This window comes from Danio rerio, chromosome 8 (assembly GCF_049306965.1).
Source record: "Danio rerio strain Tuebingen ecotype United States chromosome 8, GRCz12tu, whole genome shotgun sequence".
Lineage (NCBI taxonomy): Eukaryota > Metazoa > Chordata > Actinopteri > Cypriniformes > Danionidae > Danio > Danio rerio.
In genome coordinates, this window is record NC_133183.1 from 30,722,840 (window position 1) to 30,737,153 (window position 14,314).

The 14,314-nt window shown below is 35.3% G+C and overlaps 2 protein-coding genes and 1 long non-coding RNA gene across 3 annotated transcripts in view; 1 reads left to right on the forward strand and 2 right to left on the reverse strand.

Annotated features, from left to right (window-relative positions):
• tcf15 (transcription factor 15) overlaps nt 1-2,396 on the forward strand; it is a 51,181-nt gene extending 48,785 nt beyond the window's left edge. The window contains exon 3 of the transcript XR_012383558.1: nt 1,134-2,396. The gene's annotated coding sequence lies outside the window, so the exon portion shown is untranslated. The remainder of the gene's footprint in view (nt 1-1,133) is intronic.
• The window catches only part of LOC141375646 (uncharacterized), a 24,938-nt gene continuing 10,624 nt past the window's right edge, over nt 1-14,314 (reverse strand). Inside the window, exon 3 of the long non-coding RNA XR_012384423.1 lies at nt 1-1,357. This is a non-coding gene — a long non-coding RNA (uncharacterized lncRNA). The remainder of the gene's footprint in view (nt 1,358-14,314) is intronic.
• mc3r (melanocortin 3 receptor) lies at nt 11,878-12,927 on the reverse strand. Its single transcript, NM_180972.2, has one exon. It carries the CDS (start codon nt 12,904-12,906, stop codon nt 11,923-11,925), a length of 984 nt encoding a protein of 327 aa, NP_851303.2. The 5' UTR covers nt 12,907-12,927; the 3' UTR covers nt 11,878-11,922.

Here is a 14,314-nt window from a genome sequence, read left to right on the forward strand (position 1 = left end):
TTATTCTTTTCCCTCATAGTGTATTTTATTAGTTTTGTCACAACAATGGTGCATAACATAAAAAAACTAATAAATAAATAATTGAAAGCTGGGATATTACAAATTATATTAATGCCCAAAATACAAATCACAAAGGAGAAAGATAAAACAAAAGAGGGAGATGTAATGAGAATAGAAACCAAAGCATCAACAATATGTCAATATTCTTTAAATAGTACTGTTAACAATAATCATTGTTCTGCTGGTAATTAAAATAATGTTATTTCAACCAACAAACTGTTTGAGATGCACTGCATAAAAATAATATTTGTATGATTTCCATGGTAACAGAATAAATCTTAGCCATTTTCATTTGATAGCTTCATGACATGCTAAATGATTCTCAACAGGCATTGTAACTACATGGTAAACAATTTTAATTCATCGTTAAAAGAAAAAGAAAAAAACACCTCAGCAAAATAACCATGTCAGCTTAACAGAAATTCTTTCAAATGTAAAGCATAACACCCCTTTTTACAGAAAATGGGGCTTTTCCTATTTTCACATTTTCTGGTTCCATGATGCATTTCCTGTATTTGCCGTCAAACATGCACAAAGTCTACTTGTCAAAATAAACTCATAGAATGATGTACATTTATTTGTGGGTTAAATAGAAGCTACAAATGTTTGACAAAACACATACTCATTTCTGCACTGATATATTGTGCAACATTTTACAATTAACACAACTTGTATGTACAGTATTTCTTACACAAATCTTGAAATTTACTGTTCATGATGAATTATTTGTATTTTTGTCAATTCAATTCAGGTTTATTTGTTTAGCGCTTTTACAATGTAGATTGTGGCTAAGCAGCTTCACATAAATGGTCATAGTAACTGGATCAGGGTGGTTCAGTTTTTAGTGCTTAAGTTCAGTTCAGTTTAGCTCAGTTCAGTGTGGTTTGAAATCGTTACTGAGAGTCCAAACACTGAAGAGCAAATTCATTGATGCGTAGCTCTACAGATTCTGAACCATGCAAGCCAGTGGCAACAGCGGAGAGGGAAAAAAAACTTTACCAATAGGACAGTGAAAAAAAAAAACTTGAGAGAACCAGACTCAGTTTGGCACGACCATTTTAATTTCTCCGCAGGCCAAAAGTCTTGTGCAGAGCTGCAGTCTCAGCAGTGGAGGCTGAAAGCTGGCCTCAGAGAAGACTCGTCTATCCCTGGAGTGTCACTGGAATCAGTCTCATGCTCTCCACTCCCCCATGAGCAGCAGCGCAGCAGCAGCTCAGGATACGGCCTGGTCCTGGATATGGACACCTTGGGATCATCTCGTCGCAGGTCTAGGATCCAATCAGTGACTCTGCATAATCTGAGGACCTCAGGTTGAGTATTCCCAGGTGGAAATGGAGAAAAAAAGAGAATAATTAGCGTAGCTGCTGTTCATAGTGTATATAAGCAAGATGCAGAAGCCTGTGTGGAACCCGCTAGGTGATGCATTGAGTGTATGCTTTACTAAACAGATAGGTCTTTAATCTAGTTTTGAACTGAGAGAGTGTGTCTGAGCCTCGGATGTTATCAGGAAGGCTATTCCAGAGTGTAGGAGCCATAAAGGAGAAGGCTCGACCTCCTTTACTCGACTTTGCTATCCAGTCAGGTACTACTAGAAGCCCTGAGTTTTGAGATCTTAAAGAGTGAGTTGGATTTTACCGAGACAGAAGGTTGGTTAGATAAATAGGAGCTAGATTATTTAAAGCTTTATAGGTGAGAAGTAATATTTTAAATTCAATATGAAACTTAACAGGCAGCCAGTGTAAGGAGGATAAAATTGGGGTGATATGATCATATTCTCTAGACCTGGTATGAATTCTGGCTGGATGCTCTATGTATGTAAATGCAGTTATGGCACCACCAAGCAGCATTACACAAACTGTGTAAAGACATTTAAAAGCCACTTCAGAAGTGTATCTGTGTCATCTTCCCAGCAGACACACAACATCATAAGACGTTATAGGGTAGATTTAAGTCAGCAGTGTCTAAGGACAATGTTATTTTGATGACGTGAAATAACGTTGATATTTTGTTGATAGGTTGTGTTGGAAAGTTACCAGAATCCAACGTCAAGCCAACATCTTTCCAATTCCAATCAATTCCAATCTAACCAATTTCATACTGATGTCAAATACTGACATTTATTCCTCAGGTATGGCAACCAAAATCCAACATCTGATAGACGTCATAGTAACGTCCACACAATTTCAACCTAAAATCATTAGACGTTGATATTTTGATGTTTTTAGGTTGCGTTAGAAAGTAACCAAAATGCAATGTTTGTCCGATGTTGAACTTAAAAAAAAACATTTTATTGTATTTGCTGAACATTTTTCAATCAAATGCAAAACAAGTACTACAAAATAACAAAGTAACAAAAGAAAAAAGAAGGAGAGAAAGAAGAAAAACAAAACAATTAAAGTATAAGAGCGGGTATACATAACATTTACCATAGAGAAGAGGAGATTAGCTTTTAAAGAATATTCATAGTTCTGGTCGCTTTACGGCTTGAAAGTCTTTTAAGAGTTTCAAAATAAATTTTTAATCAGCCTTGAAATGGAAGACGTTAGGCTTCCTCTCCAACCATTTACACTTGTGTATATGAAACTTGCCTAATATCAAAAAATGTAACATTAACAGGAGATTCTTATCTATATCTTTTTTATCCATGTACTGACATTGGACACTGACGTCGGCCTGACGTTGGGTTTTGACATCATGCAGCGTCCCATGACATAAAATGTCAATCTGACGTCATGTTTATGTCCTGTGCCTGCTTGGTGGTGGTAAATATGATAGCAGAGTTGTATTGCTTTCCAATTTTTATGCTTTTTTTTTTTTTTTAATTAATATGATTGTAGATTAGGAATAAATATTTTTAAAAACTTTGTTACTAGGGTGTAGGGGAGTTATCAGTTCTCATCAAAGGAAAGTGAATTGCAGCAACATGGATACAGTGTGCGGTAGGGAAATTATTGTCATTTTCAAACCTGGAACAGTTATGCAAACTTACTTCATCATACACTATCAACTGGTCATGACCTCAGGTGTAAGCATCTGGACAAGCCCTTACTGTCCTCATATAATCTTGTGCAGAGCATGCTGGGAATTACAAATCCACTTTTTAGTGTGTGTATATAAATGACTGATAAGATTTTCTCCTTAAGACGGGTTCTTTTATTCATCTACAGGGGGTCCGAAAGCACAAAATAATGACTCTTTTATATTCAATCTCGTTCTTTCCAGTTGAGAAGCTCAACATGAATCTGTGCATGGAACCCAGCGACCTTTCCATGGCGGCATGTGGAGGTTTAAGGCACAGAATATAATGAACAAAAAGTTCATCAACAATTTTGTGCATTATTGACCCCTGTGGTTGTAAGTGGTACAGTACTGTACATTTGTTTTGGGGTTTGCCTCAAAGCATAATGGATGGCAATTACTCCTGCTAAACTACAAAACATCATCTGAATCACTGAAATCAGTATGCTTTCCCTCCAGGAGTATGGAGTTGAGGTGTAGAAAGTGCAAAGGCAAGATTATTAACGTCATTATTGACGTTAAATCCTCACTGATTGTTGATGAATCTTACTGTTCTGTATCATGTTTGTTCCAACCCCCCACCCCCCTCTTCTGCTTTGTTACAGATGGATTATCTTAGCTGGTTTGTACTGTAGGTTACTAGCCTTGACTGTCTTTCAACTGAAAGTGAATCATTTTTAGTTTTTTTGTAGCTCAATTGGTAGCTATAGCAAGGTCATAAGTTTGACTTCCAATCTTTCTATTAACTGATTTGAATTAATTTGCTGCCAAATTACTTATTTACATTTTCCCAGTGATGGGTTGCGGCTGGAAGGGCATCCGCTGTGTAAAACATAAGCTGGATAAGTTAGCGGTTTGTTCCGCTGTGGCGACCCCAGATTAATAATAGGACTAAGCCGAAAAGAAAATGAATGAACGAATGAATTAATTAATTATTGGTGAAATTAATGAAAGAATATTTAAACACACTTTACTGGATGCACAACCATTAATATTCCAACCAGCATTTGAATCAGAATCAGTAAGAGCTTTATTGCCTCTGTAAAAAATTATGATCAATTAGTCCTGACATATGTTTCAGTTCATTGTAACTTTAATGATGTTTTAACTTAATTTTATAAGTTACGCAAGTTGTTTTAAGTCAGTTTAACATAATATGAGTTCAATGGACTCATAAGATTAATTTGATTCAGCTTAAAAATTTGAGGCAACCAGCATTTTTTTTACAGTGCAGGTATGTTCACACATGCAAGGAATTTGTGTTTCTACAGTTCAACAGAATGACAGAGACAGGACAAAAACAGATGTTAAATATATTTTAAAAACAGAAGTAAATAGTGAGTGCAAATATACAAATTGACATGTATATGTACAGGCCTAAATTATAATACACAACATTATATATGTGCAGCTAAGATGCAAATTGACATGTAAAGTATGTTGTTAAATAAATAGGTGTACATGTGTATGAAAAAAAAATTATGTTTATTTAAAAATCACTATCTTCAAGGGTTCATGAGATGGATTGCCTGAGGAAGAAACTGTGTCGGGCTGTTCTGGTGCTCTGTGCTCTGGAAGCACATGTGCGTGTGTGTGTGTGTGTGTGTGTGTGTGTGTTTGTGTTTAAAAGATATCTTTAATAGACATTCAAACACAGGCATCTTGCCTAAAAGAAGGCTAAGGCTGTTTCTCAATTCCAAGAATGCAGAGAATAGACTCGTGATCTTGTGGAGAGCAGTCTTGACTGGTAACCGAGGAAGAAAGAACAGAGAACAATTCCTCTGAGAAATGAGATGCTGCGTTCTTCCCGATGGTCACATGACCTTCACTCATTTTAACAAAAATCTTTTTAAACATTACAACTGTTATACAATGATTCATTGTTTGTTTCTTTTCTATACACAGTATAGTTGAAGTCTATACATATATATGAGCCCCCCTGAATTATTTACCCCCGTTTATTTTTCCCTCAATTTCTATATAACAGAGAAGATTATTGAAACACATTTCTAATCATAATTGTTTTTAATAACTCATTTCTAATAACTGATTTATTTTATAAATCTTCTATCAGCTTAAATTGACATTTAAAAGTTTAACTAGGTTAATTAGGTTAACTAGGCAGGTTAGGGTAATTAGGCAAGTTGTGTATAATGATGGTTTGTTCTGTAGACTATTGGAAAAATTAGCTTAAAGGGTCTAATAATATTGACCTTAAAATGTTTTTAAAAAAATTAAAAACTGCTTTTACTCTTGCCAAAATAAAACAAATAAGACTTTCTCCAGAAGAAAAAACATTATCAGACATACTGTGAAAATTTCCTTGCTCTGTTAAACATAATTTGGGAAATATTTGAAAAAGAAAGAAAATTAAAAGCGGGGCTAATAATTTTGACTTCAATTGTATATAAACACTATTAATGTGCCTTTATTAATATTTTGATGTGAATGATTATTTCAGCGTCTTGATTAGGGAAACTTATTATGGAAAGTTAAATTTCTGAATGTTATTAATATATTAATGTATAAAATGGTGTGATTCCCACCTCCTTTATTCAGCCGCAATGACTTCTATAACTTCTAGAGTGAGTTCTGCACTCAAGTCAGCATTCGATGCATCCTCGATTTTAAGAACACATCCCTGACCTCCTCCGTTCCTGAGTTTTGTAACTGAACACTGGCAGTTGATGATGACGTACACGAGAGGATTGCTTTAAACATAGATAGAGAAACAGCCTAAATTTGGTCTGTCAGTGAAAATGTAATAGACATCTAACAATAGTCTAAAAAATAGATTGATCATCAAACGGACATCAATGAATGAATAAGTAATTATTGTATGTATATAAATATATATATATACACACACACACACACACACATACATATAAAGACTTGTTTTTATATTTAAACATCTATTAGACATCATTTAAACACAAAATTGATTGGTGGGTTATGCAAATTTTAATTTTCTTTAATATTTAATTCTAAAATACTCTAGAGGAATGCCAGAATGCAAATCCAACCTTCATTAGTAAGCAAAAACAATGATAGTAGTCAATCATCATCTAAAAACAATGCAGAACAATTAGCAAGCAATGTAGAACATAAATTTGATGGTAGGTAAAGTGCACCCTGGTCTGAGGCTCTTGGAAGGGATGTAGACCTTTTTTAATCATATGTTAGATTCAGAAGAAATGGACAGGATGAGGACCTGAGCCAAATCATTATTGCAAGGCAGCTGGATCACAGTGTCTCTGAAATGCCAAGGTGTCATTTGTGTGATGCTCTCGACAATAATTGGTTGGCAAACTAAGTTTGAACATTCATGTGGATGACAATTTGATACTTAGAATCTGCATAATCATTACAGCAGACCAGTGGTGTCAAGTAACAAATTACAAATACTGTAACTGCGTAGTTTTGTCATTGCACTTCAGTAAGGGTTTTAAAAATGTGAACTTTTACTTTTACGTGGGTACACTAGTAGATTTGGATATATGTTTGTATTTTCATTTCTTCGGTGATAGGCTAAGTAGAATAATCAGTCAAGTAATTCCTGTCCAATCAAATAGCACACAGAAAACCGACCTCATAACACAGACGCTTTATAAATGCAAAAAACATGTACAGGGTGGAAGCATTAAAAGTGTTAAAATCCTTACTGAAGCCACAGTATGGATTTTGTTTCAGTGAAAGTCTTTGATCATATCGATCATATTTGATCATATTGAGTGTAACTAGGAAAAGAACTCGATGAAAAGTAAAAAGTGTTGACACTAGCCTTTACAGATTTGAATCCATTGAGCATCTGTGATTTGTGCTCAACCAAGTTTAATCCACATTAGTTCCCCCTTGCAACGAACATGACTCGAAGCATCTGCAGTATGCCAGAAATCACGAAATATCTTCAGGGGTCTATAGACTCCATGCCTGAATGGAGGTCCTAATATTTTGGCTCATCAGTTTACAGCATCATAATTTGTTCATTCATTTTCCTTCGGCTTAGTCCCTTATTTATCAGGGGTTGCCACAGCGGAATGAACCACCAACTATTTTGGCATCTGGCACTGCAAACTCCACACAGAAATGCCAACTGGCCCAGCCGGGACTCAAACTTGTCATCTTCTTGCTGTGAGGTGACAGTGCTAAACACCGAGCCACCATACTGCCCCCTATATAACAGTTTATACTGCAAATTTCTCAATGTTTTATGAATTCTACTATAAACTGCATTCAGTCACCATTTACTGATCAATTCGATATACAGTAGAGTAAATCTATGTTGTATTAAGAAGACACTTTAGATGATATAAATAACTGTAGTAATAAAATGCATTTATTGACATATTAGCTTAAGTAAGCTGATGAATATGTCGTTTCTCTTATGAGTTGGAGAACAGTGAATACCTGAACCACTGCTTCACTAAATGTGTGAAGACATCATTTGGTTGTATAATAATGCATACTAGTCAGTGTTCAACAGGTTTCGTTAGATGGTGAGGACATTTTTGAATAATGAGGACATTTTAGATCATTGGAAGACTAATCAAGTCTGTACACACATAGACATTAGATTTTTTGATAGTATCACATTTTCGGTAACACTTTAATGATGTGTTAATATGTAAACTAAATGATGCTTTATAATAAATTAATGATAAGTTAATGTACGCGCTAATCATGAACTAACTTTAACTACAGTCACATGAGTCACATGAGTTCATGAATAAATAACGGTTACCTTAATTACTTGTAAGTATATGGTTGTTAATTAATAATTAACAATTAAATTTAAGCTAAATGTAACCAACATGAATTCATGAACTGTTAATGTATAATTGTCATCACTTTACTTGGAGGGGCACAATATCATCGACTTATCCTTTTCTTTTCATGAACTCCAGTGTTTAAGCTGTTCATGTTAATGTCAACACTTTTAAACACTTTTCTGTTGGTATAAACTGTAAACACACTAGACGGACGTGCATGAGGAGTTCATGAGTAGTTATGGGTTAATGATGATGTGCCCCTCCAAGTAAAGTCATGATATAATTATACGTTAACATATCATAAGTTCATAATGGTTAAACTAAGCTAACTAATTTGGTATTACCACATCAAATAACAAATGATTATGTACTAACAAGTAATTAAGGTAGCCATTAATCACTCATGTGACCTATGTTGTAGTTCCTACTCATGATTAGCAAAAACATTAACTCATCATTAGTTCATAATAAAGTAATATTTAGTTTACATGTTAACACATCATTATTCATGTACTGCTATTGTAAGTGTTACCTAATATTCTTGTTGTGAGTAATTGCTTAAGTTTATTATCACGATATTGACCTAAGCTGCAAAAATATTACTTTAACAGGTATGACAAAAATAAGTGTATTGCATTATTGTATATAAATATTCAAGTAAACAAATGCTTCAAACAAATTAAATTTCAAAAGTTACAGCTTTGCAACTTTATAAATTATATAGTAAAACAGTTACCACCTTACAATAAAGTCACATTAGTAAATGGCAGTTATTGAATTAATGGACAAACTGATTTATTATATAAAACTGTGTTAATGTTAATAAAATACTTAATTAACTTAGTTTGTATTATGTATTAGTATTCTAATATATAATACAAATGTATTAATAAATATATATACATATATATATATATATATATATATATATATATATATAAATAAATAATAAAATACTTAATATAAATCTAATAGTTATAATTCTAATGTATAATACTAACTATTAAGCTAAACAATTAAATCTCAATCATTTGGTGCTGTTGTGAACACTGCAAAAGCAATGTGAATATTCTTAAAAAGCATAACATATTGAATGATTGAATATTGCCATTTGTCTAATAGACATAGACGGCGCAAACTGTGAATCATGTCTTTGCGTAATCAACATCAAGGAACAGAGGAACAAACACTGTCATTAAGCAAAAGCCTTTTATTTGACCTTTTTTGTTTTGCTTTTGCAGATATCAGTAGAAGCTTTTGGCCACTGTTACAAGTCAAGTGCTAAAGCTCATGTGCTACTGTAATAGATAACATTGCCGTGAGACTCAATACTGGTCAGAGAAAATAAGCTGAATAGCAAACCTAAACCACTAAGCACTTAATAATTAATAAAAGCACAGGGTGATTGTGCTTTGGGTGACCTGAGATTGAATCTTGCCTTTCTAACCCTGTCTGGCCTTTTTTAGACTTCTAAATAAAAGGCAAGAAAACACCCCAAATTAATGTCATTTGCTGATGTAACTGACATGCTTAGTTGTCTTTTGCTATATTACATCTCAGACAAAACATATATGGCAAGTTTTCAGTTACATTTTGCCACTAAAATGCAAAAATACAGAAATGTGAGCCTTTGACAGCTACATAATCCACATGTTGAATGCAGCAGTTGGGCTGAGATTACTGTTGCTGGTAATGAAAGGCAGATTTAGCTGAATACGACTCTGAAAATATGAAACGTTAGCAACACCTTAAAAGAGAACCAATGCACTCCTAACATATTTAATGGCCCTAAAGCAACTTTGACCTAAGCACTGTTAAAATTCCACTTTAGCCACTTTGAACACAAACATTTAAGCAAAGTTATCAGACAAAATGGCTTAAACACTGTTACACAGAGTAGACAAAAATAGACTATTTACACATTTTGAACACTGTACTTTGGGGTCACAATGTGTGATGCAACTAGTTGAACTGTTACTGTAAATATTTCTTATTAATTGTATTATTCAGTTTGTTCAACTTTTGTACTCTGGTTGTTTAAAACTTGATGTTAGCATTTTATGCTTCAGCAAGTCGTTCTCATGCGAACTTTAATAATTTGTATTAAAGATGCATTTTTAAAAATTAAACATAAATTTCCCTCCAAACACAGCAATCAACATTATCAATCGTACAAAAAGCCAAGAAGTAATATACATTTTTTTTTCAATTGAAAATGTGCTTTGTTATTACAAGACACCTAGTTGTTGAAAGCTTATATGCCCCTTTAGAACTTGTACTGACTTGTACCACATGATGGCTGAGACAACTGAATATCACCAATTAGGCTAAACATTCAGGTGTTCATAGCTTTGCCACTTATAGACTCAAATAATGTCCAATGTTTTTGTTTAAAAATGCATATTTTTCTAATTTATTTGGACTTCCTTTCACACTGAGATCTCCAAAAAACGCTCTCCAAAGTGCACAAATTTAAAAAAGCTTTGTGTTGCACTGTGGACTGCAAAAATGAAGGCGTTCAAAAAAGACAACTCATTTTTAGTCATGTGACCAATTCAGCTAAAATGGTGGATGATGTTATACAGCAGTTGTTTTGGATAGACGTTTTGACAACATTGTTGAAGATGTCAGTTTGTACATGCTCCAGATAGCTTTTCTTCAAAGGACATAGAATATTTATTCAGAGCTGTTGTTTTATAGTGTATTTTCTTGCTTGCATTTACAACTTTATATTCATCTGTTACCCATAGCTCGCTGTCGATACATTTACAAAATTGGTGTTTTTCCTCAACATATTGCCTTGTGGCAATTGTTTAAAGAGCTGGAATGTAAATAAATGCCATGCAAAACTGACATTGGTCAAAGAGTCTCTTAATGCAGTGGTCCTTAACCGAAAAGGCTGTGGATTGGTATCGAATTGGTTGGGGTGCACAAGAAATCGTTAATTAATTCTGTTTTATCTATTATCTGATTCAGAACAATCTTTTATTTTGAACATTTTTTTAATGTAAGTGTATTCTCTCGTTTACATCTTGGTCACTTGAGCACACAAATTTAACCTACAAGCAGCAAAATGAGTAAGAAACAAACGTCTTTGGAAAGTTTCTTTGCTAAGGTAAAAAGCACCTGCGAGCGGCCAAGAAATGGATACACAAGCCATTTGTGTCAACAAATCAGGTGAATCCACCAATTCTATGCAAGAAGATCAACAGCTAGAGATCGCAAATGATGGCTGCCTTTTAGGAGTCATTCCCATATTCCCATTCTCTTTTCTAGAGTTTGAGCAAGTTCATAATTTTTAATCAAGGTGTGTAGCTTGCGCGCACAAACGCACAAACTCTCAGATGCACCCAGTTTAATGAATGCCGCGATCAGCTTCAGCTTGTATGGAATACAAACATTTGTAATATACAAACCCAACCTCCCTCCCTGGTCTGCATTAACATTGCCAAGTGTTGACCACTCTGGGGTGATAAAAAAGTTGGGGACCAATGTCTTAATGCATGCACAGTACAGTAATGAAAGTGTTTTCACTTTCCAACTATTGAGAAACTATTTTTTTAATCTGCATCTGAATATATGATTTACTTGATTAATATCATTAAATCCCTTAATTAATATTACAATTCATGAATTAAAATAGTTCTTTTAAATGTTTGTCGTATTTCTTTTTTGTTGTTGTTGTTGTTGTTCGATATTGAGTTACAGTACAGTACATCCCAAAACTCACCTGTTGCATGTATTTTAGAGGATTTTCAGACCCTTTTTGTTTCAGACCCCTTTATGTATGCACATGAAAGACATTACCAACACATAATTGATCTGCCCTTTTCAACAAGCAAAAGGTCACATCTGATCGACCCCCCAAAGTTCTCTTATTTTCTTACACCACCTGAGATTTCCACAGTGCTCAACTTTTTTTCTTAACGCTTCTGAATGTTTTCTTTTTCCACTTGACCTCAGAATGAGAAAAATCAATACAACCACCAAGCTTTGGCATCCTACAGTAGATCAAGGTAAACGGTTTCTTCCCACATCCATTCTCAGTTCAAATCAGACGTTTTATTAACACCTAAAGTGCAGGCTGGCAGCCAAAACAGCAGAGTATCTCCTTAAAGGTCTTCCTCATTTCCAGGCTGCGGCAGGCATAGATGAGCGGGTCAATCACAGAGTTGCACATAATGAGAACCAGGTATGTGGTGAAGTGAGACATGTAGCAGAGGCAGAGCGGATGGTGAGGACAGGACACCAGTAGAATGAGGTGGAGGAAAAACGGTGCCCAGCAGCACACAAACACCCCGAGGAGGATGGAGATGGTGACGGCTCCCTTCATGCAGCTACGCTGACGTGGAGCTGGATTTCCAGCACCAGGAGCCGCCGGGGGCAATGCTGCAATTCTCTGGACGTGAAGTCTGGCGAGAAGAAACATGTGTACGTAGAGAGTCGCCATAAGCACTAGCATGGCAAAGAACATGGTGATCAGACACACGATAACGGTCTTGCTTTCAGAGTACACAATGAAGACGATCCCACAAACTACACACACCAGCCAGATCACGGCGATGGCCACCAGAGCTCTGCGTACGGTCACGATGCTGTGGTAGCGCAAGGCGTAGAATATCGTGACATATCGGTCAACGGCAATTGCTAAGAGGTTGCAGATGGATGCCACAAGAGAGATGCAGATCATTGAGTCACACACATTGTCCATCAAACGCACAAATTGGTCACTGGCCACCACAAGGCGACTGTTTAGTACTGCAATGACAATAGTTTCCAAAGAGTTGGACACACTCACCAGCATGTCTGCAGCAGCCAGGCTGCAAAGGAAAAAGTACATAGGAGAGTGAAGGTTCTTGTTCTTCACCACAGCCGAGATGACAAGGATGTTCTCCAGTAGACTCACGATGCCCAGGGTGAGAAAAACCTCCGCCTGGATCTGGACCTGCTCACACAGCGTCCCTGCTGGAGAATCAGCCAAACTGCCATTAGGAGGCAAAGAAGTGCTGTTTACAGATTTCTGTCCTTTAAGAAACTGCAGATGTGAGTCGTTCATCGGGATTGGTGAAGAAGAACAGATCAGAGGTGGAAATTAAAGAGGAAACCAACAAACAAAACACAACAAAAAATAGAGCAATAAAGGAATAAGCAAATAATGAGTAAAAAAAAAAAACTCAGATAATGGGATGGATTATAATAATAAAAGAAGCTTTGCAGGATCACTGCAGAGTCAGATGTTGCAGCTCTCCAGATGTTATCTCTGAAAATCCTGCGCTGCTTGTTTGTTGGCGATGGTCCTGTAGAGATGCTCTGTGATTCAGAGGCACTGAGCAAACGGACTCTCTCACTGCCACTGGCTGTACGTCAGCAGATGCAGCCTCCGCCTGCTCTTTGTGTGTTTGCTAAAGATTGTAAATGAAAGATGTGGGTTTCTGCACACACACACACACACACACACACACACACACTCACTCATAGAGCATGGCAACAAGCAGGTATGTACTGTCTGTGATCCAAATTAATTTTTGACATTTTGCAAAGCTATTTAAGGACAATTAACAGTAATTTTCTCTAAAGACCTTCAAATGCATAAACACAACAGTAAATAGACATCTTCATAACTATCATTTTGTGTTATGACAATTTGCATTCCATAATAATGAAGCACTCAGTACAAGTTTGTTTCTACTGCAGGATAAACAATAAATAAAAGATAAATGACTTTTTTCTTCATACTTAAAAAGATACAAACCCCAAAAATGTGCATTTACAGTACATTTAGTAGTTGCCTTTTTTCCCCTCACCACCAAATTTATATCCCACAATTGCTGGTTATTAGCTTTGTGTTATTCCAAAGTTTTGAGTTTACATTTTGTGATTCTATACTACTACTACTACTACTACTACTACCACTACTATTACTAATAGGAATAAGAATAAGATTAAAGGCAATTGCTACATATTTCATCACACAATTCTAGCTTTTTTTCCCCAACTGCAAGTGTAATAAAAAAGTGCTTAATTTCCTGGATTTGTTTACATTAAACAATTTTTTTTGTGTGTGATTTGATAATTTATGTACACAAGGTTTAATGCATCTTAAAACTCATTATTCTGCTGGAGCTCTTTCAAGTAAGGGAATATATAATCACTTGATTTGCACAGACTGTCATAAAGACATGTCCTTGCAGAACTGTAGAGTCATTTTCTCCACTTATGAGAGATAAAAATCCCTTTTCCCTCCATCCATGAAGTCGTATCCAGGGTAACATCTGTATATCTATTACTGACAGAAGCTTTTAATTATTATACTTTAAGTAGAGAAACAATAGGGTATATGCACAGCTAGTGTTTCCTCCTATACGGATACACTTCCGTTGAACAGCTATTGTGACTTTTTTCAATTGTATACAGTTTCTTTGACAGCATAAATCTTGTAATATCAATAAGATACAATCAGTTAA

What these genes read in the sequence shown, in the direction of transcription:
- mc3r (NM_180972.2), bottom strand. Translation starts at nt 12,906, where the DNA reads ATGAACGACTCACATCTGCAGTTTCTTAAAGGACAGAAATCTGTAAAC.